Genomic DNA, 27,134 nt, shown 5'->3' on the forward strand with positions numbered 1-27,134 from the left:
AAAACACCCAGACATATTAAGACAAAAGAACATGTCTGGAAGAGGTTCTTTACTTGATATAAAGATTTGCTATAAAATTTTAATAATTAAGAGAGTGTGGTATTAGCCCCATGTCTAGATAAGTGGACCACATGAGAAAGAATTCAGACAGAAGTTAACAATATAGTTACCCGATTCATGACGAAGGAACTATTACAGCTAAGTCAGAAAAAATAATAATTTCAATAAATGCACTAGGGCAATCAAATTTCTGTAAGAATAAAATAAATGTTGACTTCAACCTCACATCACACTCAAAAATTAATATTCAGTAGTTCATAAATCCAAATAGGAGGTAAAAAAATGTTCTTCTAGAAATTTCCTTTGTAACATTTAGGGTAGACATAAATTTCTCAAAAGGACACAAAAAATAATCATGACCACCTCCAAAACTTAAACTGTACTTCACTAAAGCTAAGAATTTCTGTAAGCATGTGAGAAAACAAGTCAGAATCTCTAAAAAGAAACTGAAAATACATATATCATATAATGGACTAGGATCTATCATTTATATTTAAAAAAAAAAAAAAACTTCTAGCCAGGTGTGGTGTCACATGCTGTGATAATCCCAGCATTTGGGAGGCTGGGACCAGAGGATTGCGGACAACTTCAGCTACTTAGTGAGGCACCTCGAAATTTAGTGAGACCCTGTTTCAAAAATAAAAAGACTAAAAAATAGGGCTGAGGGTATAGCTCAAAGGTCCATTGCCTCTGGGTTCCATCCCCACTATCACACACACAAAAAAAGTCTAAAAGTCAAATTTAAAATAAAGGCGGAAAACCTAACAAAAGGCAAGACCTGAATGAGAACATTGCTAATCACTAAAGAGAATGTCAGTGACCAACAGAAACATAAGAGAGGGCTAGACATAACCATCACAGAAGCACAAAAACACAATGAGATTCTACTACATAAACAACATCAAGACAAAGAGTGCATATTGTGGGATGTCATGTACAAACACAATGGTTCCCTCTACTAGGAAAGGTACTGATTAGGAGGCATTCAAGGGAACATTATGAATGTCAGAAAACATCCTATATTTAAAGTTGAGTGATGGTCACATAAGGAGAAAACACAAGCACAAGTTCATTAAGCAATATACATAAAATGTGCGACTTCCTGTATATGAGTAATTCTTTAGTGAAAAGGTAAACTAAAAAATTAAATGGAGCCAGGCATGGTAGCACATGCTTGTAATCCCATTACTTGGGAGAGAGGAGGACTGCAGGTAAGAGAACAGTCTCAGCAATTTAGCAAGATTCTCAGCAACCTAGCAAGACTATGTTTCAAAATAAAAAATTTTAAAAAGCTGGAAATGTAGCTCAGAGGTAAAACACCCCTGGGATCAATATCCAGTACCAAAACATAATAAAAAATAAATGAGAAATTTTGACAATAGCATCAGAGTACAAAATTATAGGCCAATTTATTTAACACAAATGTACAAAATACCCTATATAAAATAGCAAACCAAATCCATCATTGTACTAGTAAAATATATATAATAACCAAACTAAATTTGTTCTAGAAGTGCACGGATGGTTTAATAATAAAAAAATCAATCATTATCATTCAAATTTAGTTATAATTAAAATTAATAGGGGAAGACACTAAATTGTTACAATAGACAAATCACCTAGCAAAATTCAATGGGCATTTATGATAAATATATATAGCAAGACCTGGTTAAGAGTGGTAGATTAAAAACATATGTAGATCTGCTCTCTCTCAAATCCTATCAAAATAACAATGATTTTTTAAAATCATTGTCTTCTTAAATTGGCACAAATGTATAAAAGTATAAAGTGCTATTTGTGTAAGGCTATCTTCTGCAGAACTACTTCTAACAACTAAAGGGTAAAAACAACCTATTTGTCCATCAATAAGAGAATAGTTGAATACAGTATGTTGCATCTATACAACGGAATAGTCATAACTATGAAATAAATGAGGAAGATTTTACTCTTGCTGTGGAGTACTCTTCACTATATTATCTTTTTAAAAGAAAGTTGTAAAATAAAAGATAAAAAAGGAGATAGTACCAACAACAGCATGGAAATCCAGATGATCATCAGAAATTACTTTGGAACACTATAACAAAATGGGAAATCTATAAGAAATTGACAAATTTCTAGATACATACAACTTTCTTAAACTGAGTTACGAACACAGAAAATTTAAACCAATCAATAGCAATTAAAGAGACCGAAGCAGCAAAAGGAGCCTTCCATCAAAGAAAAGCCCAGGACCAGATGGTTTGCCAAGTGAATTTTATAAAACCTTTATAGAAGAGCTAATCCCCCTAACTCCTCAATCTAGTCTATGAAACAGAAACAGAACTCTCCCAAATACATTCTAGAAAGCCAACATCACAATAATACCAAAACCAAATAAAGACAGCTCAAGAAAAGAAAACTATAGGCCTATATCATTGATGAACTTAAACACAAAACTGCTAAACAAAATACTAGCAACACACATTCAAAACTACATCAAGAAAATCATACACCATGACCAGGTAGGGTTCATCCCAGGGTTGCAAGGCTGGTTCAACATACAAAAAACAATCTATATAATTCATCACATAAAATGAACCAAAGACAACAATCACATGATCATTTCAATAGATACTCAAAAAGTATTCAACAAATCCCAACAGTCATTTATGCTAAAAAACACTGCAGAGAATTAGAATAGAAGAAACAAACCTCAATATCATAATGGCTCACAGCCATCATATTAAATAGGGGGAAACTGCAAGAATTCCCCATAAAAGCAGAAACAAGACAAGGATGTTTATTATCACCACTTCTTTACAAAATAATACTTGAGAATCTAGCCAGAGCAATAAGGCAAGAGAATAAAATCAAAGGAGTACAAACAGGTAAAGAAGAACTAAAACTATCCTTATTTACAGATGACATGATACTATACTTAGAAGACCCAACAAAGTCAACCAAAAAGCTGATCAACAAATGCAGCAAAGTGTCTGGATACAAATCTATCTGTAAAGATCAAAATCTTTCTTGTATGCCAACCATAAATCCAGTGAAAAAGAAATCCAGAAAACACTTCCACTCAAGATATCCCACCCAAAAAAAAAAAAAAAAAAAACTTAGGAATAAACCTAACCAAAGAGGTAAAAGACATCTACAAAGAAAACTGAAAAACACTGAAAAATGAAATAAAAAAAGACCTTAGGATATAGAAAGATCTTCCATGTTCTTGGATAGGCAGAATAAATATTATCAAATGGCCAATCTTCCACAAGTTATCTGCACATTCAATGCAATACCCATTTAATTAACAAGGTCATTCTTCACAGACATAGGAAAATCAGTCCTTAAATTCATTTGGAACAACAAAAACCTAGAATAGCCAAAGTAGTTCTCAGCAACAAGAACCATGCAGGAGGCATCATACAACCTGACTTAAGACTATCCTACAAAGCTATAGTAATAAAAACAGTATGGTATTGACACAGAAACAGACACTTAGACCAATGGAGCAGAATAGAAGACTTAGAAACAAATCCACATACTTACAGCCAATTGATTTTTGACAAAAGGGCCAAAAATATATACTGGAAAAAAAGATAGCCTCTTCAGCAAATGGTGTTGGCAAAAATGGTTAACCATATGTAGAAAAATGAACATAAATCCCACTTTCTCATCCTGCACAAGAGTCAATTCTAATTAGATTAAAGACTTAGAAATCAGACCAGAGACCTTGAAGCTCCTTGAAGAGAGCATAAGTCCAACATTTCAACACATAGGCACAAGTAAAAACTTTCTCAAAAAGACCCCAAACACACAAGAAATTAAAAGGATGATCAGTATGTGGGACCGCATTAAACTGAAGAGCTTCTGTACAGCAAAGAAAACTATCAAGAACCTCAACAAAGAGCCGACAAAATGGGAGACATTTTTGCCAACTATTCCTCCAGTAGAGGGCTAATATCTAGAATCTAGAGAACTCAAGAAACTCACCACTAAGAAAACAAATAACCCAATAAAAAATGGGCAAGTGAACTAAATAGACATTTCACAGAAGAAGAAATTCAAATGGCCAATAAATATATGAAAAAATGCTCAACATCATTGGCAATCAGAGAGATGCAAATCAAAACTACCCTGAGATTTCACCTGATTCCAATTGGAATGGCAATCATTCAAAACACAAACAACAACAAATGCTGGTGAGGGTGTGGGCAAGTGGAAATTTTAATATATTGTTGGTGGGATTGCAAATTAGTGCAACTGCTTTGGAAAACACTATAGAAGATCCTCAGAAAAATGGGAATGAACTTACCATATGATCCAGCAATACCACTTCTGGGTATCTACCCAAAAGAATGAAAACCAAATTACCAAACTAATGCATGTGGATCTATATTCATAGTAGCAAAATTCATAATTGCCCAACTATGGAACCATCTAAAATGTCCATCAACAGATAAATGGATGACAAAACTATGGAATGTATACACAATGGAATTTTACTCAGCCATAAAACACAAATTATGCCATTTGCAGGAAAATAGATGGAAATGAAGAACATTATGCTAAGTGAGATTAGTCAGTCCAAAAAGTAAAAAAAATCATTTGCTCTCCCTAATGTGCAGAAGCTAGGGAGAAAAAGAATCATAAGTGGATGGGAGGGGGAAGAGGAAAATTTCCTAATGTACATGATGTACATTCACAAACATATCAAAGTCAATCAGTAAGCCAAACTCATGCACTCATGTACACATGGGCTACAAGTCTACATAAAACTGTTCAAAGAAAAAGAAATGCTAATAAACAAGGGTAAAGAAGAAATAGGCCACACATAATAGGAAACACAAATTAAGACAATAATAAATTAGCTTCAGATATTAGGTTGGCAAAGATTAAAAATGATGACAATATTGATTCATTTTTGATGAAGATATGAATGTGAAACATAGTTTTACATATAGTTGGAATGGTGGCTCCAACATTTTAGATGTTAAAATTAGAGCTGTAACCCAGCAAATTATATCTGACCTAGCATATATTTATATGCAAGTATTGTAATTACAATGATATAGGTAAGAGGAGGAGGATGAGGATGAGGATGAGGAGGAGGAGGAGGAGGAGGAGGAGGAGGAGGAGGAGGCGGCGGCGGCGACAACGATGACACAAGAGCCTGGGGATATAGTTAGTGGTAGAGTGTTTAGTATGTCCTAGGACCTGGGTTCAACTCCTCACACTGCAAAAGGAAGGGGATAAGTGACAAAGAGACTTAAAATATATGTGTGTTTTCTCATATTTAAAAATGGCAGGATAAGCCAAGAACTAATTTAAATGTTTATCTATGGGAAACAAGGAAAGAGACAGGAATGGAAGATTATCCACAATGCCTTGTATCAAGGGCAGACTTGGTAGCCATGTAAATGTCTTAAATATTTATAAAGTTAAATAAAATTATAATGGGCAAAAGGGCAATCCCTAAAAATCAAAAACCAAAGAAAACCAATAACCCCAATTATAAAATAGTGGTCTATGCACACAAAGAATAATTAATTCAAACGGCAGTAAAGCAAAGTAATATATTCCTAGTAAGATATGGCCTAGAAATTAAACTATTTTAAGCAATATTGGAATTATTTTGAACCTTAATAAATGGAATACTAAAGCAAACAAATAGTTGTTTAATGTCACTAAAAACTAAGTTTTCATAAGAGATACAAATATAAAATTAAAGAAATTATAAAGATACCTTTACTCATTTCTCTCTCTGTGTGTGTATGTGTGTGTGTGTGTGTGTGTGTGTGTGTGTGTGTGTGTGTGTGTTAAACAGTGTAGCTAGAATGGCAGAGGTGATAAGTACAGATGGCAACTGAGTTGTGATTGAAGGAAGACACATGACCATATCTCAATAATAAATCTATGCATGAGAGAGCTCAACATTCGGATAGTTAAATAAGCCAGGTGTGGTGGAGCACGCTTGTGATCCCAGCATTTGGGAGGCGGAGACCATAGGATTGGGGTTTGCGGACAGCCTGAAGTACTTAGTGAGGTGAGGCTCTCCACAACTTAGTAAGACCCTGTTTCAAAATAAAGAATAAAAAATAGGGCAGGGGGTGTAGATCAGAGGTCAAATGCCCCTGAGTTCCATCCCTGGACCCACAAAAAAAAAGATAGTTAAATAAGTGTCAATTACTGAAAATTAATATGCAACAGAGAGAAGACAGCATATGACTGAGCTCTTTTGTTCTTTACTTTCTCAATATTTTTATGAAAGACAAAAATATATGGTATATTTATCAAATTTATAAATAGAAGAAAACTGAAAGGGACACTAACACTCTGAATGATAGAATTTGAAAAAATTTAATAAGCAGCAGAGACAAACCAAATATATGTATAATTCAATGAGAATAAAAATTAAAGCCCCAAGCCAGGTGTGATAGTGTATGCCTATAATTCCAGTACTTGGGAGGCTGACAGAAGGATCACAGGTTCAAGGCCAGCCTCAGCAACTTAGTGAGACTATGCTTCACATTAATAATAAAAGAAAATAGAATAGGGATATAGCTCATAGGTAGAATGTCCCGACACTCAATCCCAAGTACCCTGAATTAATTAATTAATTAAAGCCCTGAATTTATATTCAAAGCTCAGTTACATAAAAATTGGGTGGAAAGTATGCTTTGTTAGACAAAAATTCAAGCAATGATATCTAAGACCAACAGTTCACCACAGCTAAATACAAGCCAAAAGTATATCCTTAAAGTGAAAAGTTAATGTAGTCTTTAGACATGCAGAATCTACCACAGGGAAACATTTATTTCCCTATAATCTAAACCAGTTGACCACACAGAAAACACTTGAGAAAAACATAATTTTATACGAAAAACTTACAAAAATAGGAACTGGCAGTATTTTACCCTATTTAACTGCCCCCTAACCACCTCCTCAAATATTCTGCCATATTCTGGCATAGGATCTTTAAAGTATCTCTCCAATAGCCATATTTGATCCCATATCCAAATAAAGCACTAAGGCAAAGGAGTAACTGTAAAGGGATTGAGCAGCAGTTTAACAGTGTGCTCTGATAGAGAACCATCACACTGGCTTCTTCTGCAGTCAACCTCACCATAGTCCTCAACCCTCTGCATCATCTGTGTGTGGCTATCTCCTTCAAACCTAAGAAACTCCACACTGACAGGTATTATCAGAATGCTAATAAGTATTCTAGACTTTTAACTAGTAATATGAAAAAAATTGCGTTTGCAGTGGTGGTTAATGAATAATCACAAAGCTACAAAAAATCTGATTCAGTCATTACACTATTAAGAGGGAAATGAGATGAAGAAAGTGGTAGGGATTTGCATAGCATGTTACAGTATTTGAATTAAATTGAATTTTTATCAGTAAGCCTACTCTGTCTAATGTAGGCATATGAAAAGCTGTTCAAAAGAGAATGAAATTTTAAAATAAAAATTAAACCACTGAGTAATAGATATTCTCTTATCAAAAATTTAAAGACTAAGAACTTTTAAGATTGAAAATATATGGCACAAAGATACTAAAATTACAGATAAAAATACAAATTATTAAATCCTTTGGATAAGTAATTTGGAAATCTTCATTTTTGGGGGTAATTCTATGCATGATGTAGTAAAACAAAAGCAAAAACATAAAGATATTCATTAATGTGAAAAATATAAACAATTCAGGGTCCTATTAGTTAAAGAAATACCAATAATATTCTTATTTTAGGGGATGTTGTATAGTCATTAAATATGCTAATTACTGTTTTTATTAACACCAATAACAATGCACTGCATATGGAATGCAAAACTGCCCTCCATAAAAGCACTTTTATGGAGTAATGGTGGATTTTAAATGTCTACATTACCTCTAATCTCTACCAATGAATGTTAAACACATATAAGTAAATATATGTGTATGCATATATATATATATTTTTTTTTTTGGGGGGGGGAGTACTGGAGATTGAACCCAGGGACATTCTACCTCTGAGCTCACCTCTAGTCCTATTTTATTCTTTATTTTAAAACAGGATCTCACTAAGTTGTGGAGTGCCTCACTAAGTAACTGAGGCTGGCCTCAAACCTGTGATCCTCCTGTATCAGCCTCTCAAGTACTGGGATTACAAGCATACACCACCACATCCAGCTTAAGTAAATATATTTTGAAGCATAAAAATTAGAGAAAACATGCAGCACTCTGGCAGTTAAAACTCTAAAGCATGCTCTCTTCCAAGCCCCACATTATTCAATCAATCTCTACTGCTATGAAGAGATTACACAGATACAATTAAAATTCCATCCTAGTGGAGTTTAACACAGGAGATTTATGTAGGTGGACCTAATCTCATCTCATCAGCACTTCCAGAGTGGAGTTTTCTCTAGCTGGCAACAGAAGGGGAGGTCAAAGATCTGAAATAGGAGGCATTGCTGCTGGCTTTGAAGATTGACAAGGCCATGGGAAAAGGAATTCAAGCCCCCTCTAAGAGCAGAGATGTACCACTGAGAGCCAGCAAGGAAATTCATACCTCACACCTACAACCACAAAGAACTACATTCCGCCTTCCAGCTAAATGAAGCAGGATGTAGATTCTTCCACACAATCTTCCAGTGGGAACCAAGCCCAGTCCATGCTTCAGTTTCTGCCGTAGGAGACCCCAAGCAAAGAACCCACACTTAAGCCTGTCTAGACTACAAAGATACACACAGGGCTGTTTTGTTGTTGTTTTTCATTTCCTTCAGCTTATAGCAACTTCTTATAGGGCAAAAGAAAACAAATACTATCAAATTGGCACTGAAGACCCGAGTGATTTCTGAGCCATTTCAGAAATCATCTTGCACAATTAGAATCCTCCTCCCAGGACCGTCATGCCAAGCCTCAGAAGCTCTTGCTGCCCAGCATGCCACTGAACATACTGGCAGTCTGCTCCCAACCCTCCTGCTAAAACTCCCTTACAGGAGTAGCACTTGAAGGCAAACCCTGGAAGAAGGTATAAATTCTGCAGGTGGGATGACAACTGGTGGAAAGGACCCAGATCTGACTAAGCGTACCAGCCAATTCTCCTCTCCCTTGCAACCAGTATTTCGAGTGTGCATGCTACCATTTGTTCTATATCCCATTTTGTAGCTCTTGACACCACCACTCTTCCCCTAAGAAGAAGCGTGATTCCCTTCTCTATAGCAAGTGTTTCTAATTGTCTCTTCTAAGGCACCCCTACACCATGTCCATCAAGCAGTCTTCTCCAGAGAGCTCTTCCTTCCAGTGAACCCACCAACTCCTTTATCTGTAACATCTCCATAGTCTACAGTGGAGAGCACTCAGTGCACTCTACTCTTTAGCACCCTGATAATAAGGCAGAATGCTTATAATACATGGAAAAGCAAAGAGACAGAAAACTATATAACATCTACAATTATTAAAAAGTCACATTTCTAGACATAATGGGACAGGGATATTTATAAATGTATGTGTACATATATAGACAAATCATATTTCTATCTTCTTTGAAACTAAAAACTTGGAAGAAATTTCTATAAAAACACCTATATGGAACTGAGTATGGTAATTTGTAATTCCAGTACTTGGGAGGCTAAGGGAAGAGGATTGCAGTTCACAATTAGGCCTTCTGCAACTTAGTAAGACCTTGTTTCAAAATAAAGAATAAAAAATAGGACTGGGGGTATAGCTCAGAGTTAGATTGTCTCTGGGTACCATTTCCAGTACTGGGGAATAAAAACATTTATAAGAATGTTATATTTAAAACTTTTCATTATGAAAAGTTTTAAAGGAAATATACCAAAGTAATATCATCACTATAGGAAACAGAATTATAGGACAGCCTTTTTCTTTTCATTTTTCTACATTTTTCTATATAAGCATATTTGTTTTTATAAAGAAAGAGAGTCACAGCCAGGCATTACGGCGATACCTGTAGTCCCAAGTACTTGGGAAACTGGGACAGGAGGGTGGCAGATTCCAGGCCAGCACATCACAATTTAGCAAGACCCTGTCTTCAAAATAAAAAGAACTGGAGTGTGGCTCAGAAGTAGAATGGCCCCTGTTCAATCCCTAGTAGAAGGAAGGGAGGGGAAAGGAGGGGAGAAGGGGTGAAGAGGGAGAAGATGAAAGGACTTAAAAGAGGAATAGAGAATAAGGCAGACAAGAGGAAGAGACAGAGGAGAAGAGAGAAAAAAGGAAAACAAACTAGCTAGCTCCTTCCTCCTTTGCATATTACCTTATAGAAACCATTTGCAAATGAATAACAACTTGTCATAACCAGATGAGACACATCTGTGTAATTCCAATGTGCAAAACTACATGTTCATATTTACAGTCAATTCAGAAACAAGAATTTAAAAGCTTCTATGATGAAATGTACTCATATTATAGTAGTAAAAGATTCTTTGTTAATCATTGAGCCAAATTATGAGTTAACAGGGAGAAGCTAGAACCACCATGGAGATGCTTCCTGAAGCAAAAAAAAGAGGGAGAAACACTCTGGGTCCTGGCTCCTCCCTTCTTTCCACCCTCCAGTCTCCCACCAGTGCCTCCTATTTGCCAAATTAAAGTCAGCTGGCAAAGGAGTCAGAAACATAATTTACAGCTCTCAGCTTCCTTCAGTAGAAAATAAAGTACAAGGGCAGGAAATCTCAACTCCAGATCCATAACACCCATTCCTATCCCTGAACATATAATTGCACATACAATATAGATTGGTTTATATAAATGCCCTCATAGTTTGATAAGGCATAATAGCCAAATAGCATACACATTTTTTATACAACGCATATACATACACATACACAGGAGATCAACTGAGCAAGTGAGATTTTTAATACTACATTTGTACTGTCAAGTATATTTGTACAATAACATCATGGAACAAGCATTCATAAAGGACATAAAAATGCAATAAATGGTGCCAGGTGTGGTGGTGTAGGCTTGTAATCCCAGAACCTGGGAGGCTGAGACAGAAGGACCTGGGTTCTCCGCCAACCTCAGCTACTTAGTGATGCCCTCTGCAACTTAGTAAGACCCTGTTTCAAAATAAAGAATAAAAAATTGGGCTGGGGGTATAGCTCAGAGGTAGGATGCCCCTGAGTTCAATCCCCAGAATTGTAAAAAAAATAACACCAAATGCAATCCTTTTAAGTATACAGGACCACCAAAGTAGCCCAGGAATATCCTTTTCTTCAAGGAATAGAAAAAAACCACTGTACTATGAATGGGGAAAGGAATCTCAAAGTCATCTTCATGTAGAAGGCTAGCAAAGCTTGAGAATGAGGCAGAGGGAAAGAACAGTTACTTTTTCTCATTTTTCACTTCTATTCTCTAGCCAATTTAAAATATTATTCATTGCATTATCTTTATTAGTTATATTCTGCACTTGATGGAAGGCAGAGCACCTTCAGACTAATATTACAAATAATATTTGATAATTATGATAAAAATAAAATTTCTGACTAAAATATAGTGACAAAGGGGGAAATCTTTGGCCTCTAAAACTGCCAAGACACAGTAAAAAATAATGGGAAAAATTTGTAGAGTTGTCTCTATGCTGATAGAACTGCATACATACACATGATTAACTGAATAAATGGGATTTTTGTTGTTGTTGTTGTTTTGTCTTTTCTGGTACTGAATATTGAACACAGGGACATTCTACCTCCAAGATATAAGAATCTTCCTGTCTCAGCCTCCCAAGTACTGAGATTACAGGAATGCATCACACACCAGTCTGATAAATAAAGTTTTAATGATAATGTATGTGCTATCAATAAATGCCCACAGGACTGCCAGTTTTTATCCCACCACACTTTAACCATAGGAAACACATTCAAGGAATATGAAATGTTTATGTTTCTGTAAGATTTTAAATGATAATTAATCTAAGTACTGTCCCCTTTCTTGCATTGAACAAGAGAAAATGGGGGGAAATAATTATTCCAATAACATAGAAAAGATAAACTTATTAGTGTGTCACAAAGAAATTCAATTTACAAAGTTCTTTGTCTGAATGTTTTAAAAAGTTTTAATATAACAAAATACCCTTAATGGTAAAATATAGACTACTAATAACAATTTTCTTTTCTTATTCAAAAAGTAATTCACAATTTTACAGTTTTCTCACACACTTCCTACATCCAATCTCTCAATGTTGCCTAAGTTCTCTTTTAAAACTCTTTTCAAGCCAAGTACAGTGGTTCACAGCTGTAACCTCAGTACTTAGAAGGCTGAGACGGGAGGATCTCAGGCTTGAGGCCAATTTCAGAAACTTAGCAAGACCCTGTTTCAAAATAAAAAATAAAAAAGAACTAGAGGTATAGCTCAGAGGTAGAATGCCCCTGAATTCAGCCTCTAGTAACCACCCCCACACCAAAAAAAAATTCTTTTCAGCCTTACTGACCTCTATCATACTTGATAACTTATATGAAGACTACTAGTAATTTTATTAAAAATGCTCCAAATAAAAGCACAAGGACTCTCTACTAAAAACAGTTGTAAAGGAGTGTGTTTCCTAATGTCTTAATGTCTATACATCACAGGCTGGGCCCAGGAACACATTCTCCAATGAGCTGTCCAGCACTGCCAGGTGGAAGTGCTAACAAGGGAAAGAGAAATCACAGAAGGTAGCAGGTAGCAGGTCCCTGGATAATCACAAAGCATACCAATAGCCATAAGTTAACTACATAGTTATGCCTATTCAATTCTCTATTTTTCCTGGGAACAAAAGGGTTAGAAAAATCAAGCAAAAAGCAAACAAATATTATTTCTAAAAGTAATTATAAAACTAGCTCTTTTGTAGCAAAAAGGATTGCATTTGGGTTTGCTTCCACCAGAATATATCTCCTCAGAGAGAATCAGTTAACAGCAGAAAAAAAAAATATTTGAAAGCAATGTTTAAAACAATTTGGGGGAAGTTATTAGCAAGGACCATTAACATAGTTATTATAACTACTCCACTGGGCAACAGTTGTTTTATCAACCCTAAATTGACACATTAATATAATAGCAAAACTTTTGACTGTCCTGAAATATATGCTTTTCTATAGCTGAGATTCATCCTTTCCTTTATCTCAATACTATTTGCCCTGCTCATTAAAGATATTTCTATTTGTTCAGAAAACATTTGGCTCTAACAATGTATATAATTTTGTTATGGTTTGGATCTGTAATGTCCGCTAAGCCATGTTAGAGGTAAGGTCTCATTTTGAAAGCATGGTCCAAACATGGCTTAGAGGTGTAGCTTTTCAACAATGATGGGATCATAAGGGCTTTGACCTCATGGATGAATCAATCCACTGATTGCTGGATGGACTAGTGGGAGGTGGGACCTAGCTGAAAGAATTAGGTCACTGAGGCTATGCCCTGGAAGGGTTCAGCTTCCCCCAAGGCCCTTCCTCCCTCTCTCCTTCACCCTCACCTCTACTTCTCCTCCTCTGCCTCCCAACTACCATAAACTAATAAGCTTTCCTTTGCCACTATCGTGTTTCTAAAACCATAAATCAAAATAAACCTTGCCTCCTCTACATTGTCCTTGTCAGGTATTCTGGACAGAGCAATGAAAAGCTGACTAACACAAATTTCTATGAAAATCTAACTGCCAATTTTTTAGGCACTTTAAGGCAAACTATTTGTCTTCAATGCTGCTAAAAATGATACAGATCTATTTCAATAATTGATTTTTACACATTAGATCTACTAATAGAATTTTTTCATGTAACATTTCTATATTAAAAAGTATAAGATAGGCAGGGCATGGTGGCGCAAACTTGTAATCCCTGCGCTTGAGAGGCGGAGACAGGAGGATCGCGCAGGTTCAAAGCCAGTCTCTCTAGCTTAAGCGACCCTGTTTCCAAATAAAAATATAAAAATAGGTCTGGGAGTATAGCCTGGAGGTAGAAGGGGTTCCAGGAACCCCAGTACCACCAAAAAAAAAGTATAAGATATAAGTTCTGGAACAAAATAAAGTATGAACAGAAGGGTAAGGGGAAAGAAAGAACCACAAATGAGATGCTTAATTGGTATGATTTCTTTTAAGGAAGATAGTATAAGATTCTAGACTACCTATGCCACTCCAGTTGAGATCTATAAAAACCATTATTTCCCTAATTGCATGTTTATATAATTTTCTCCTTGAATATTTCATAGGTTTAGGATATTTTGAAAAGCTACACAATAAATTCTTTCATTAAAATATCCATATCACCTAAAGTCTTGAATACCATATGTGAAATACATATTCTGTTTACTAATTAACAATAAAATGGTAAGATCAAGCATTGATTCAACAGTTCAATAGATTTTAGGCTTAAGCTCATGAAACTGTCAATTTCCAATCTTTTTTTGTTTATGTGTCTTTTGTGTATGTGGTGGTAGTGGTGGTGGTGGTGGTGGTGGTGGTGTGTGTGTGTGTTGTTAGGGATTGAAATCAGGGACATTCTACCTCTGAGATACACACCCACCCTTTTTATGTTTTTGTTTTTGAAGAACAAAACTATCTCTCAAATTAGATAGGGAAGTAAAAATTTTCCACAACAAACAAAAGCTGAAGGAATTTCTGTCTTCCAAACCAACACTAGAGAAAATACTCAAAGAGAGTAACTGCAAAGAAGAAATAAGAAATATATGCCAGAACCAGAGAAACAAGAATTTCCATCCAGCAAACAACTAAGCAAAGAAGAACAAACATTACCTCAAACAGAAGTTAAATGTGTTAGGAATTAAAAATCATCTCTCAATAATCACACAGAATGTAAATGGCCTTAACTCACCAGTGGCAAATGGGATTAAAATCTAGAATCCATCTATCTGCTGCCTGCAAGAAACACACCTTACAAGTAAAGATAGTAACAAACTTAAGGTAAAGGGCTGAAGCAAGGTAATTCATGCCAATGGAACTCAAACACAAGCAGGAATAGCAACTATAATATCAGACAAGTTAGACTTCAAGCCCAAGCTTATTAAAAGAGACAAAGCAGGTCATTTTTACTGGTAAAAGGAACAATATAGCAAGAGGAAATAATGATGGTCAACATTTATGCCCCAAACACATGTGCAGCTACTTTCATAAAACAAACTCTTTGTGACATTAAATCACACATAAATCCCAACACAATAATACTGGGAAACTTCAATATCCTTCTCACACCATTAGACCAATTTTCTAGACAAAAAGTCAGTAAAGATACCACAGACCTAAAGATACCATCAACCAAATGGACCTATTAGACACATCTAAAATATTCCACCCAACTACCACTGAGTTCACATTTTTCTCAGCTGCTCAAAGTACCTTCTCCAAAATAGATCACACCCTGGGCCACAAAATGAGCACTAGCAAATTCAAAAAATGTTACATAATTCCCTGTGTCTTTTCAGACCATAATGGAATGAAACTAGAAATCAACTATAAGAAGAACCAAAGAAACCACATAAACATGTGGAGACCACACACCACAATGCTGAATGAAGAATGGGTTATAGAAGAGGTGAAATCAAGAATGGCTAGAAACAAACAAAAATCACATCAAAACCTCTCGGAGACGGCATGGTGGCACACACTTGTAATCCCAGCATTTGGGAGGCTGAGACAGGAGGATTACGGTTCATGGACAGCCTCAGCTACTTAGTGAGGCCCTGTTTCAAAATAAAGAATAAAAAATTAGGACAAGGGGTGTAGCTCAGAGGTCAAATGCCCCTGGGTTCCATCCCCAGACCCACAAAAAAAAAAAAAAAAAAAAAACCTAAAACCTCTCGGAAACTTTAAAGAAAGTATTAAGAGGAAACCGCATAGCACTGAGTGCTCACATAAGAAAAGAAAAATCATCAAATAAATAACTTACTGACACACTGCAAAGCCCTTGAAAAAAAATAGGAACAATCTAACCCCAAAGTCAGTAGAAGACAGGAAATTATTAAAATCAGAGCAAAAATCATCAAAGTAGAGAATTTTAAAAAATACAAAAAATCAACAAAACCAAAAGCTGGTTTCTAAAAAAATTTAAAAAGATAGATAAACCACTAGCCAACTTAATAAAAAATAATCCAAATTACAAAGAGATGAAAAAGGAGATATTATTACCAACAATGTATAAATCCAGAGGATTATCAGAAACTACTTTAAAAAACTATATTCCAACAATATGGAAAATCTGGAGGAAATTGACAACTTTCTAGATAAATACAACCTTCCTAAACTGAGTCAAGAAGATATAGAATATTTAAACCAACCAATAACAATCAAAGAGATTTAAACAGGATTAAAGAGCCTACCATAAAAAAAAAAAAAAGCCCAGGACCAGATGTTTTCCCAAGTGAATTTTCTATAAAATGAAACCTTTATAGAAGAACTAATCCTGAAGGGAGTGGGAAATGGCGATCAAGTAAAGCAGCTTCTACGAGTACTGCTGACACTTGATCTCCATAGCGTCAAAAATAATGCCTTACAGAGCCAGAAAATACTATCAATAGAGGAATAAAAGCTATAAATACAAGACACAGAAAAAAAGAAGACTAGAACAACCAGAGAGGCAGAAAAGAAATGGGCCCGTCACGGCTGCGGCCGCCACACTGGCACCAACTTGCCTCACAGGACCAAACTCCAGGTAGGAAAAGGAAAGCAGCGGAAGCAACCAGTTGCAATCTAGTTGGACATAATTCTGCAGTTCTTTCAGCGCAAAGATGGGCTAAATTTTCAGCAGACAAGCCGATCACGTTCTCCAGGGATTCAGAGTGGAGCTCAAAACCAGAAAAGAGATACGCCACCCTCACGGCCAAGGGCATGGCAGTAACGCCATATTGCCAGCAGCGGAGGCGAGATCACCACGCCAAAGAGAGCGCCAACCCAGGGTGCAACAGAATCCTAAGTGAAATTGCAACCCCTAAAGGGGAAATCCCAGCGTTGCACCCTCAGGGACCAAAGAAGCTTTGATAAACTCCCTGGGTCTGAGACCTAGCAGTTCAACACAGTACAGGAGTAAGGGTGGTAGAAATTACTACATCCTAGTTTCAGTTCCCTGAAGGAAAGCACTCAGACAGGTATGCTCAGAGTCTGGCGCAGCTGCGACTAACTCCCTGGGTCTGAGACTTTGTGATACAACTCAGGAAGGGATTGGTGGTGGTGGAGATTTCCACACACCCCCAGATATCCAGAGCACAATTAGTGAAGTCATGGTGAACTAGAGAAGAACCCAGAGAAGGTAGGAGTGGGATCTACTGTTGATCATATCAAAAGTTCAGACAGACTCAGGCTCAAATCAGTGGAAAGTATGGGGGGAATCTTACACTTCACTCTAAACCCAATGAGTAGGATCGCTCGGAACACGACAGACAGCCCAACTGTGGTGGACAGAAAGAAGTCAGACTAGCCCAGTCGTAGCTGTGTAGAACTGAGACTCCTATATTGAGTTTGGTGTCAGAGGCATACGCTACCAACAAGAGGCAAAGAAAGATCTAGACTCCAAATCTATGGACAGTGTGGAGGATGACCTTCACTCAATATTAAATCCAACCCCATTGATATAGACCATCTACATAGACTGAGAAGACTCAGAGAACCAGCCTCACAGAGGGAAAGGTGCTGGAAACACTCGGTATCTACACAGAGAGAGACTGCTGAATTTATTTGTTGAGTCACAAAAATTTGTTGTTGGGATTGTGTGGGTGTTTTGTTCTTTTTGTGTATGTGTATACCTGATTTTTTTGTTTGTTCTTTTTTTTGGAGGGGGTTCGTGGGGTTTTTTGTGGGTTTTTTGTTTTGTTTTGTTTTTATAATTTTTGTTTTGCTTTATTTGTTTTTGTTGTTTTTTAACCCTCATCCCAAATCCTCTCCCAAGCTTCTTCCCTTGTACAAATCTACACTCTCCTCTTTATACCTCTTCTATCTTTTCTCTTCTTTTTATCATTCCCTTGTCTTGTATTAAATCCAGTTCCTATCACTATACCACAAACTTTACAATGGTTACTAGAATTCTAGTATATTGGTATTATCTCTAATCTCTAGTATATACTACCTTAACAAACTCATATACTCATACTATTCGACACTATCTGAGACCTTACACTATTCTTCCATTTACTCCTTCACTTCCCTACTTACTCAACCTTCAGTGTTGAATACAATTTGTCCTTGAATATACCAGGTGACACTTAGAGACTGAGAGAAATCTACCAAAAGCAACAGGTACAAACTTCTGAAATCATGGGAAGAAGGATCACCAATGGAGGAATGAGCTCTCACAGCCCCACAATAACAGAACCCGATAACACAGAAATGCAGAGATTTCCTAAAGATCAAATCAGGAATGTAACTGTAGAAATAATTCAGGATTTTAGAAAAGAATTTAGAGAGAGTCTGAAAGAAATAAAGGATGCAATCATTGAAGTAAAGGCATCAATTCAAACTATAAACAATCTATTACACCACAGGGAGAATAGAATCTTGCTCCCAGAAAATGATCACTCCAAAAATGAAAGGATAGTTTATAATTTAGAAAAAACAATTCATCAACAGGAATTGGACATTGAAGAAACATGGGCCCATCTTAAGAGAGCTAACCTAAGAATTATTGGCATAGAGGAGAGAAAAGAAGGTGAAACCAAAGGGATCAACAATCTCTTCAAAAGACGAGCAAAAAATTTTCCAAGCATAGAGCAAGAGGTTGATACACAGTTTCAGGAAACATAGAACTCACTTTAGACAAGATCCAAGAAAATGTTCCCTATGTCACATAATAGTCAAAATGACCAATGTAGAAGCCAAGGAGAGAATCTTAATGGTAACAAAAACAAAAGGCCAAGTGACATTCAGAAGCGAACCAATTAGAATCACTCCAGACTTCCCAAACCAAGTCATGAAAGCCAGAAGGGCCTGGAGTAACATATTCTAAATTCTGAAAGAAAACAACTTCTAGCTAAAAATATCCTACCCAGCAAAACTATCTTTCAAATTAGATGGGGATATAAGAAGCTTGCATGACAAACAGAAACTGAAGAAATTTATGTCTTTGAAACCAGCTCTAGAGAATTATTAAAAGAGATTAACTACAAAAAGAAGAAATAAGTAATACACACCAGAACCAGAAAAACATGAACTTCCATGTAACACACAACTAAGCAAAAAAGAACAAACAGTATGTCAAACTGAAATAAAATCATAACATGTTAGGAATTAAAAAACATCTCTCAATAATCACACTGAATGTAAGTGGTCTCAATTCCCCAGTAAAAAGACAATAATTGGCAAAATGGATTAAAACTCAGAACCCATCTATCTGCTGCTTGCAAGAAACACACCTTACAAGTAAAGATAGTAACAAAACTAAGGTAAAGGGCTGGAGCAAGGTAATCCATGCCAACGGAACTTGAAGACAAGCAGGAGTAGCAACTATGATATCAGACAAGTTAGACTTCAAGCCCAAGCTTAGACAGGAGGTTCGCACAAGTTTGAAGCCAGCCTCCCTGGCTTAAGAAATCCTGTTTTCAAATAAAAATATAAAATAGACCTGGGACTGTAGCCCAGAGGTAGAAGGGTTTCCAGGAACCCCAGTACCACAAAAAAAAAAAGGGGAAAAAAAGATCTAATCCCGATACTCCTCAATCTATTTCATTAAATAGAAAAACACAGGACTCTCCCAAATACCTTCTATGAAGCCAACATCATATTACTACCAAAACCAAATAAAGACAGCTCAAGGAAGGTAAACTACAGGCCTAAATCTTTGACGAACTTAGATGCAAAGCTGCTAAACAAAATACTAGCAACACGCATTCAAAACCACATGAAGAAAATCATACACCATGACTAGGTAGGGTTCATTCCAGGGATGCAAGGCTGGTACCACATTTTTTAAAATACCCATGCATATACACATCATGTAACTCAGTCTTACTAAACCATTTTCAATACTAAAAATGAAATTAACACAGAAGCATTAATGTGATGACACTAAATTATGAAGAAATACTAATATGATGGTCAAATATGGGTTTTAGTCCAAATATTTAAAAAGTGAAAGATCCTGATATACACACAAACATACACACACATACTTCAGGGTTGTTGTTTTTTTTTATTTTATTGTTTAAAGGACCCTAACATGTAAGCAGGGAGTAGTGATGCACATCTGTAATCACAGTACTTGGGAGGCAGAAACAGGAGGATCCCAAGTTCAAAGAAAGCTTAGACAAAGTAGTGTGACATTGTCTCAAAACAAATAAAAAGGGCTGGGATCTAGCACAGTGGTAGAAAATCCCTGGGTTCAATCCCTGTGTCAGGAAAGAAAACAAAAAAAAAAAAAAAGAAAGAAAAGGAAAACAAACCTAAAGTGTAATGATTAAATTGTTTCAATGCTGCTCAGGCTGGCCTCAAACTCCTCCTGCTACTCTCTGGAGTACATCATGCCCAACTTAGATTTCTCAAAATACTTATTCAGTTATATATTTATAAAGAGTATCTAACTATAAATCACAAAAAGATATATCCCTATTTGGGGATTTTTTATTTAAGATGATTACATTAAAAATTACTTAACATTTCAAACTTCTGGTTCTCTGTGTGTGTGTATATATATATATATATATATATATATATATATATATAAACTAATATTCTAGCTGTACCATATATTCAATAAAAAATTCAAAATTTAAGTCTTTTTATTTCTATACCAATTCAAGAATTAATTAAATGGAATTGTTTGGGGAAACATTTTATATGGGTTTCTCATAATAACAACATTCTTTCTCAGAGTATATTTGACTTACGTTATTATTGGGGAAAATGGTCCCTAACTATCTCTACTCTTTCTTTTTTTCCTTGCAGTACTGAGGATGGAACCCAGTACTGAGGATGTCACTCAAAGGCATTCTACCTTTGAGTGACACCCCCAGCCCTATTTTCTGTTCCTTGGTGTGTGTGTGGTACTGGGGATGGAACCCAGGGACATTCTACCTCCAAGCTATACCCCCAGCCCTATTTTTTATTCTTGATTTTGAAACAAGGTCTCACTGAGTTGCAAAGGGCCTCACTAAGTAGCCGAGGCTGTTTACAAACCGCTATCCTGTCTCAGCCTCCCAAATGCTGGGATTACATGCATGCACCACCATGGCCGATCACTATCTCTACTCTTACTTAGCATTTAAAATGAACACAACTTTCTAAAGAAAGGGTAGTGAAATAGTGACTAAATCTCATTTACACTCTTCCTTCCTTTCCTGTATACTTTTTTTTCTATACAGGAATATACTTTTTTTTAGTGTGATGCTTGTTTGTAATAAATTACAGCACCTTCCCTCAAGTAGCTAACACATGAAGACATTAGAGTACAAATAAGAATATAACAAGGAGCTAAAACATAGGAGATGAACAGTAATTTCCATAACCACTTAGACAAATCAGTGAGGGCTTTAGAAAAGAGAATTCAATTATATAACATGTATATCACTTGTGATATTTTAATACAAATAAACAGACCACCACATAAAAGCTAATGTTACCTCTCCATTCCATAAGTTCAATGTAGACTTGTTGAAGGTCACAAGAATCATAGGGGAAAACTACAGAAGATAAAATGGACACAGTGGCACATTCCTATAAACCCAGTGCCAGAAAGATGAGATAGAAAAATTGCATGTTCGAGGCCAGCCACAGCAACTTAGCAAGACCCAACTGGCAAGATCCTCAGCAACTGAGGGACCCACTGTTTTAAAATAAAATAAAATAAAAAGATCTAGGGATTTGTAGTTCAGTGGTAAAAACACTCTGGGTTCAAGCCCTAGTACCACAAAAAAAAATTGCGGGAGATTTTTAAGTGGGCAAAAAAAATTAATAAACTTTCAAAGGAATTCTGGTTACTCCAGAGGTTCCCTGAATAAAGAGGGATGTGGGATTCTGTTTGATTTTTACTTTACACATCTGTAGAAGAGGAAGTTAATTTATTGAAAACTGGTAATAATTCAACTAATTCCTGTCCAAGGAATGTGAACTGTGTCTAGTGGAGAAGAACTGTTTTGCATCTATTTGCATGTATTTTAGCAAATCAGGCTATACAAGTAAGATACTTTAAACATTTGAACCAATTTTAATACATGATGGTTCCTATATTAATTCATGAGTTAAATATCTTTGGAATGTGTTCATTCTATATTTGCACCACAGTTGTGACTGTATCCTCTTCAAACTGAATAAATAAAATGAATACAAAATTTTCCTTACCCTTCCTAAAAGCACCAGTAAGAAGATACATACATTCATGTTTGATTAGATTTATGCAATAAGATAAGTATTATAATATGGGCAGCATGCTATAAGAAAGGAAAGAAAACTGATTTTCTCCCTGGAAGGTTTAGGAAAGCCTTTCATGTCAAATAACAATTATACAATAAAGCAGGGACCAAATAACTAGGGCAATCCAGCCCACCACCTGTCTTCATCATACAGCCCTCAAGCTATAAGTAAGTTTTATATTTTTAAACACTTGGGGGGAAAAGTCAAAAGAAGAATGATTATCTAATGACACGTGAAAATGACATGAAACTCAAATATCAAGTGTCCATAAATAAAGTTTTATTGGAACACAGTCACGTTCATTTTTAATGTATTATTTATGGTTACTTTCATGCTATAATGAGAGAACTGAGTAGGTGCAAGAAAAGACCATATGTGGCACTCTCATCAACTCACACTGTTGCCTGGCACACTTTAAGCTGCAATATTATATCATACGTCAACCACATTTTGATTTCCAAGTATACTGCTGTGCCCCTTTTAAAAATTACCAAGGCATACATATAATATAAAAAAGAAGTGGTAAGTGGACTTCAAATGTCACACTTTTAACAAAGTAGTATCAATTATTCTGTTATCAAACTAAATGGCACAATATTATACTTATTATGCAGGAACCCTACGGCAGTGCTAAAAAAATAAGAATATACATTAACATTACTCATCCCTATATTCTCAACTCACAAGAAAACACCATTCTTAAAAAATTTTAAATTCTAAAACAGAGTAAATAACCATGCAAAATGTCTTCACAAAATATAAAACACTAACAAGATTATGACCTAAGTAAGTATTTCTTTCTCTCTCTCTCTCTCTCTCTCTCTTTTTTCAGTACTGGGAATTGAACCCAGGGGGAATACAGCTTGGAGCTACCCCTCCCCAGGCCTATTTTATTCTTTATTTTGAAACAGGGTCTCACTAAGTTGCTGAGGCTGGCTGCAAACTTGCAATCTTCCTGTCTCAGCCTCCCAAATACTAAGATTACAAGACTGCACCACTACACCCAGCTTCTAAGTTTCTAAGTAGCTCTTTTGCTAGCCATGCAAGAAAAGCCATTTACTAATGATGAGTCAATTAAATTAAGATTTGAATACAGTAGCCAAGAAATGTGTCCAGAAAAAGGGAAGGAAAGGAGGGAGGGAGGGATAAATAATATTAGCAGTCAATTAAAAAACAAGGCAAAGGATTCAAGTGGTTTTCCTTGACTCTAAAAAGACTAAGTTGGACATATTTTCAACCTCCACTACTAAACACTAAATTGCTTTAGTAACTTGATTTGCTGTATGATTGATGATTTTTCCTAATGAATTTAACCTAAAATTACAAAGTAAAATACACCTTATATAAGAAATACTGCGATAAAGTCATTTGAATGACAAGTAGTATTCTTAGAATTATAAGTAAGCTACTGTACATGCTTCCAAAGCTATAAAACATTAAAATAGGAAAAATTTCATCCCTACGCATATTTGTTTTGAATATATTTTCCAAGCTCAACTATAGGCCCAGTGGAGTTTTTTAGACCATAGTGCAAGTGTGAAGAAAATTTACACATTGCAAACTCCAGTTAACTGTGCAACTAAGGAGGTTCTACTGAACATTCAAATGGAAGTGATTAATCTAAAATACAGTGAGATACAAAAAGACAAGCCGGGCATGTTGGTGCACGCTTGTAATCCCAACATTTGGGAGGCTGAGACAGGATCGGTTTGTGAACAGCCTCAGCTACTTAGTAAGGCCCTTTGCAACTCAGTAAGGCCCTGTTACAAAGTAAAGAATAAAAAATAGGGCTGGGGTATAGCTTGGAGGTAGAATGCTCCTGGGTTCCATTCCTAGTACTGCAAAAAAAAAAAAAAGACAAATTATAAGAAGACTCTAATTCTATAAATGCCTTCCAAATGATGAATATGCTAAATTAAAATAATATGCATATAAACGCCGGGCGTGGTGGCACAGGCTTGTATCCCTGTGCTTGGGAGGCGGAGACAGGAGGATCGCTCTGGGCCAGGCTGGCTTAAGAGACCCTGTTTCCAAATAAAAACATAAAAATAGGTCTGGGAGTATAGCCCAGAGGTAGAAGGACTTCCAGGAACCCCAGTACCACCAAAAATAAATAAATAAATAAATAAATAAATAAATAAATAAATAAATTGCATATAAATGGGTATTAGTATTTGTAGGACCTATGTGAATAAAAAGAAAATAAAGTATGTAAAAACTCATAGATCAGCCCTGATAGATGAACATTTGTATTAAATTTTGAGAACAGGAAATACTAATTTTGAACTACAATTACACAAAACATTATCTCCAACAAAAAACATCTTATTGCTCTTAATAATAGACCTCAATTATGAGTTTTAATAAATTAAATGAGTAGCTCAAGCATACCATGTAGAAAACAACACAATAATTTTTCCACATATTCCTCAACAAAAACTGCTTTTCTAACAACTCAGTAAATGTACATTTCATTCTTCAATTTGATCAGGCAAAAACCTTAAAGTCATCCCTGACATCTGTTTATTTTGTACTCTTTCCTCACATTCATCAGCAAAAACCATTGACTTATCTGTAAAACTGTGTCTAGAATCTCACCAACACTCACCATGTCACTGCTATCTTGGTTTAAGCTACCACCACTGTTCACCTATCATAGCAACTCTTCTGACTGCTCTCCTGGCTTTCTATTTTGCTTCGCCTTAGCTGCAGGGGTCTAAGACTCGTTTTAAAATTTTAAACCAGCCGGGCATGGTGGTGCAGGCTTGTCATCCCAGTACTTGGGAGGCCTGAGACAGGAGGATCACAGGTTCACGGCTAGCTTCAGCTACTTGGTGAGCCCCTCTGCAACTCAGTGAGCCCCTGTGTCAAAATGAAGAATAAAAATAGGGCTGGGGTTATCGCTCAGAGGTAGAATATCTCTGGATTCAATTCCTGGTACCACAAAAAAATAAAAATTAAAAAAAAAAATTCAAGCCAGATCAATGTTACTTCTCAGCCAAAACTGCCTCCAATGGTTTCCATCTCAGAATCAATAGTCAAATCAGTGGACTATAAGAAGCCACACAATCTACTCTTCATCTACCCAAACCACTTTCCTGACCTCATCTCTTCCCATTCTTTTCTTGGCTCATTCAATTTGAGCCACATTGTATTATCTGTGTTTTCTCCCATTTGTATAGCCTTAAATTCATGTTACATTCCCTAAAATGATGTGTTCCCAGATAAATACACTACTGCTTGATCACATCCTTAGGTCTCTGCTTAAATCTTACCTTCTCCCAGAGGCCATCTGTGGCTACCCTATGTAAACAGCAACTATCTTTTCATAATGTATCCTACCACTCTGTAACCCTACTATTCTGCCCATAGAATCTAGGACAGTACCTGGATTAAAGTGTTTGCTCAATAAATATTTTGTATATAAGTAAACAAAGAGACAAAATATACTTTTTATGTGAATAATGCTTTCCCAGTTCCTTTCACTTAAATAAATAAAATGATTTACCATTGCGCTAAGTGTTTCTTCCCAATCAGGCCTCTCTCGAGGGTGAACGTTTCTATGTAGTTCTGGAACAAAATCATCCTCTTCCGAATGTATTGAGGACTTCATCTTTCTAAATATGAAAACAAACAAGAGAGATTCTGATAAGAATTTCCATGTCTATGAAATCTTTGCAATGAACACAATTCAAAGAGCAGTAAAATTATATGTGATATTATATATGATTAACTTAAAAAGAACTTGGAGGACACTGATCCTTCGTTTCTGCTCTGGATTTCAGAGATCTTTTCCAATGTACCAAACACCTGCTTTTCCTCCCAGAGATAAAAATAAGGATTATAATTAGTTAACTTCTATGGTGTGTGGTCTAAATCCATTCAGCCCAATTTGAACCTTGCAAAAAAAAAAAAAATCTCCAACAGCAGCTGCTCACTCTGTATCAATACCTATGAAGAATTGTACTAATGATAATAAAATTACAAGATAAAGAACTAAGGTATTTTTTGTTTCATTCTATAGTAGAGAATGCATCAAACCAGCAATCTCAGTGAGAACTAGGAATACTAGAAAAAAGCATATAAAACTGTCTGAAGGCACAGGAGAGCAATCAATATAGATAAGGAAAGCCTAATGAAGTGAATTTCACAGTTCATCAATCTTCTGGTATAAAAGATTTCTACAAATTAATGATAGAAATTACAGCGCAAGCATAATACAATAATCTTAACTGGGCTGAGAAAGTAGATACTATAAATTGGATGTACCAAAGTCCCAAAGCAGATGGGGCTTCCAAGGGTAAACTCTTCCCCTTCACAACCTCTAAGAACCCAAAAGGCTACATGTAATTTCTCCTCAAATTTTTAACTGGTTTTCAAGCTTTTAAGTATGTAACTAAAGAAGCCAAGAAAACCATAAAAAACTAAAGACCTGAGTGGATGTTTCAATAGCCCAGTAATGTTGCGGAGACAGAAGGTGTCAAATAAGCACTGCCAAGATGAAAGAACAATAAAAAATAAAAAACCTGAGCTCTCAAATAAAACTCCAGAAAATTCATATTAGCAATAAAGAGACATAGCAACAAAAAACCTCTAACAAGCCTAAAACCAAGTCTCAACAGGGTCAGAAGTACTAAAAGAAAAATTAACTGTCCTTGGAGTAAAACAAAAGACAAAACAAAACAAAATTCTCTAGACTCTGCAAAGTTTCCCATCTACATTATTTAGTAGTCAATAAGCATTGTGAGGTATACTTTAGCAAAAGGATGGGGGATAACTAGGG

General features: G+C 35.9%; 1 protein-coding gene across 2 annotated transcripts in view; it reads right to left on the bottom strand.

The window, feature by feature from the left end:
* ARHGAP32 (Rho GTPase activating protein 32) overlaps nt 1-27,134 on the bottom strand; it is a gene marked incomplete at both ends in the record, with an annotated part of 189,254 nt that overhangs the window by 151,968 nt on the left and 10,152 nt on the right. For both annotated transcript variants that reach the window (XM_080703204.1, XM_080703203.1), the window contains one exon: nt 25,860-25,968. In XM_080703204.1, coding sequence (XP_080559330.1) covers nt 25,860-25,968 — 109 coding nt within the window. The remainder of the gene's footprint in view (nt 1-25,859; nt 25,969-27,134) is intronic.

The sequence above is a fragment of the Muscardinus avellanarius genome, assembly GCF_963383645.1.
Source record: "Muscardinus avellanarius genome assembly, chromosome: 1".
NCBI lineage: Eukaryota > Metazoa > Chordata > Mammalia > Rodentia > Gliridae > Muscardinus > Muscardinus avellanarius.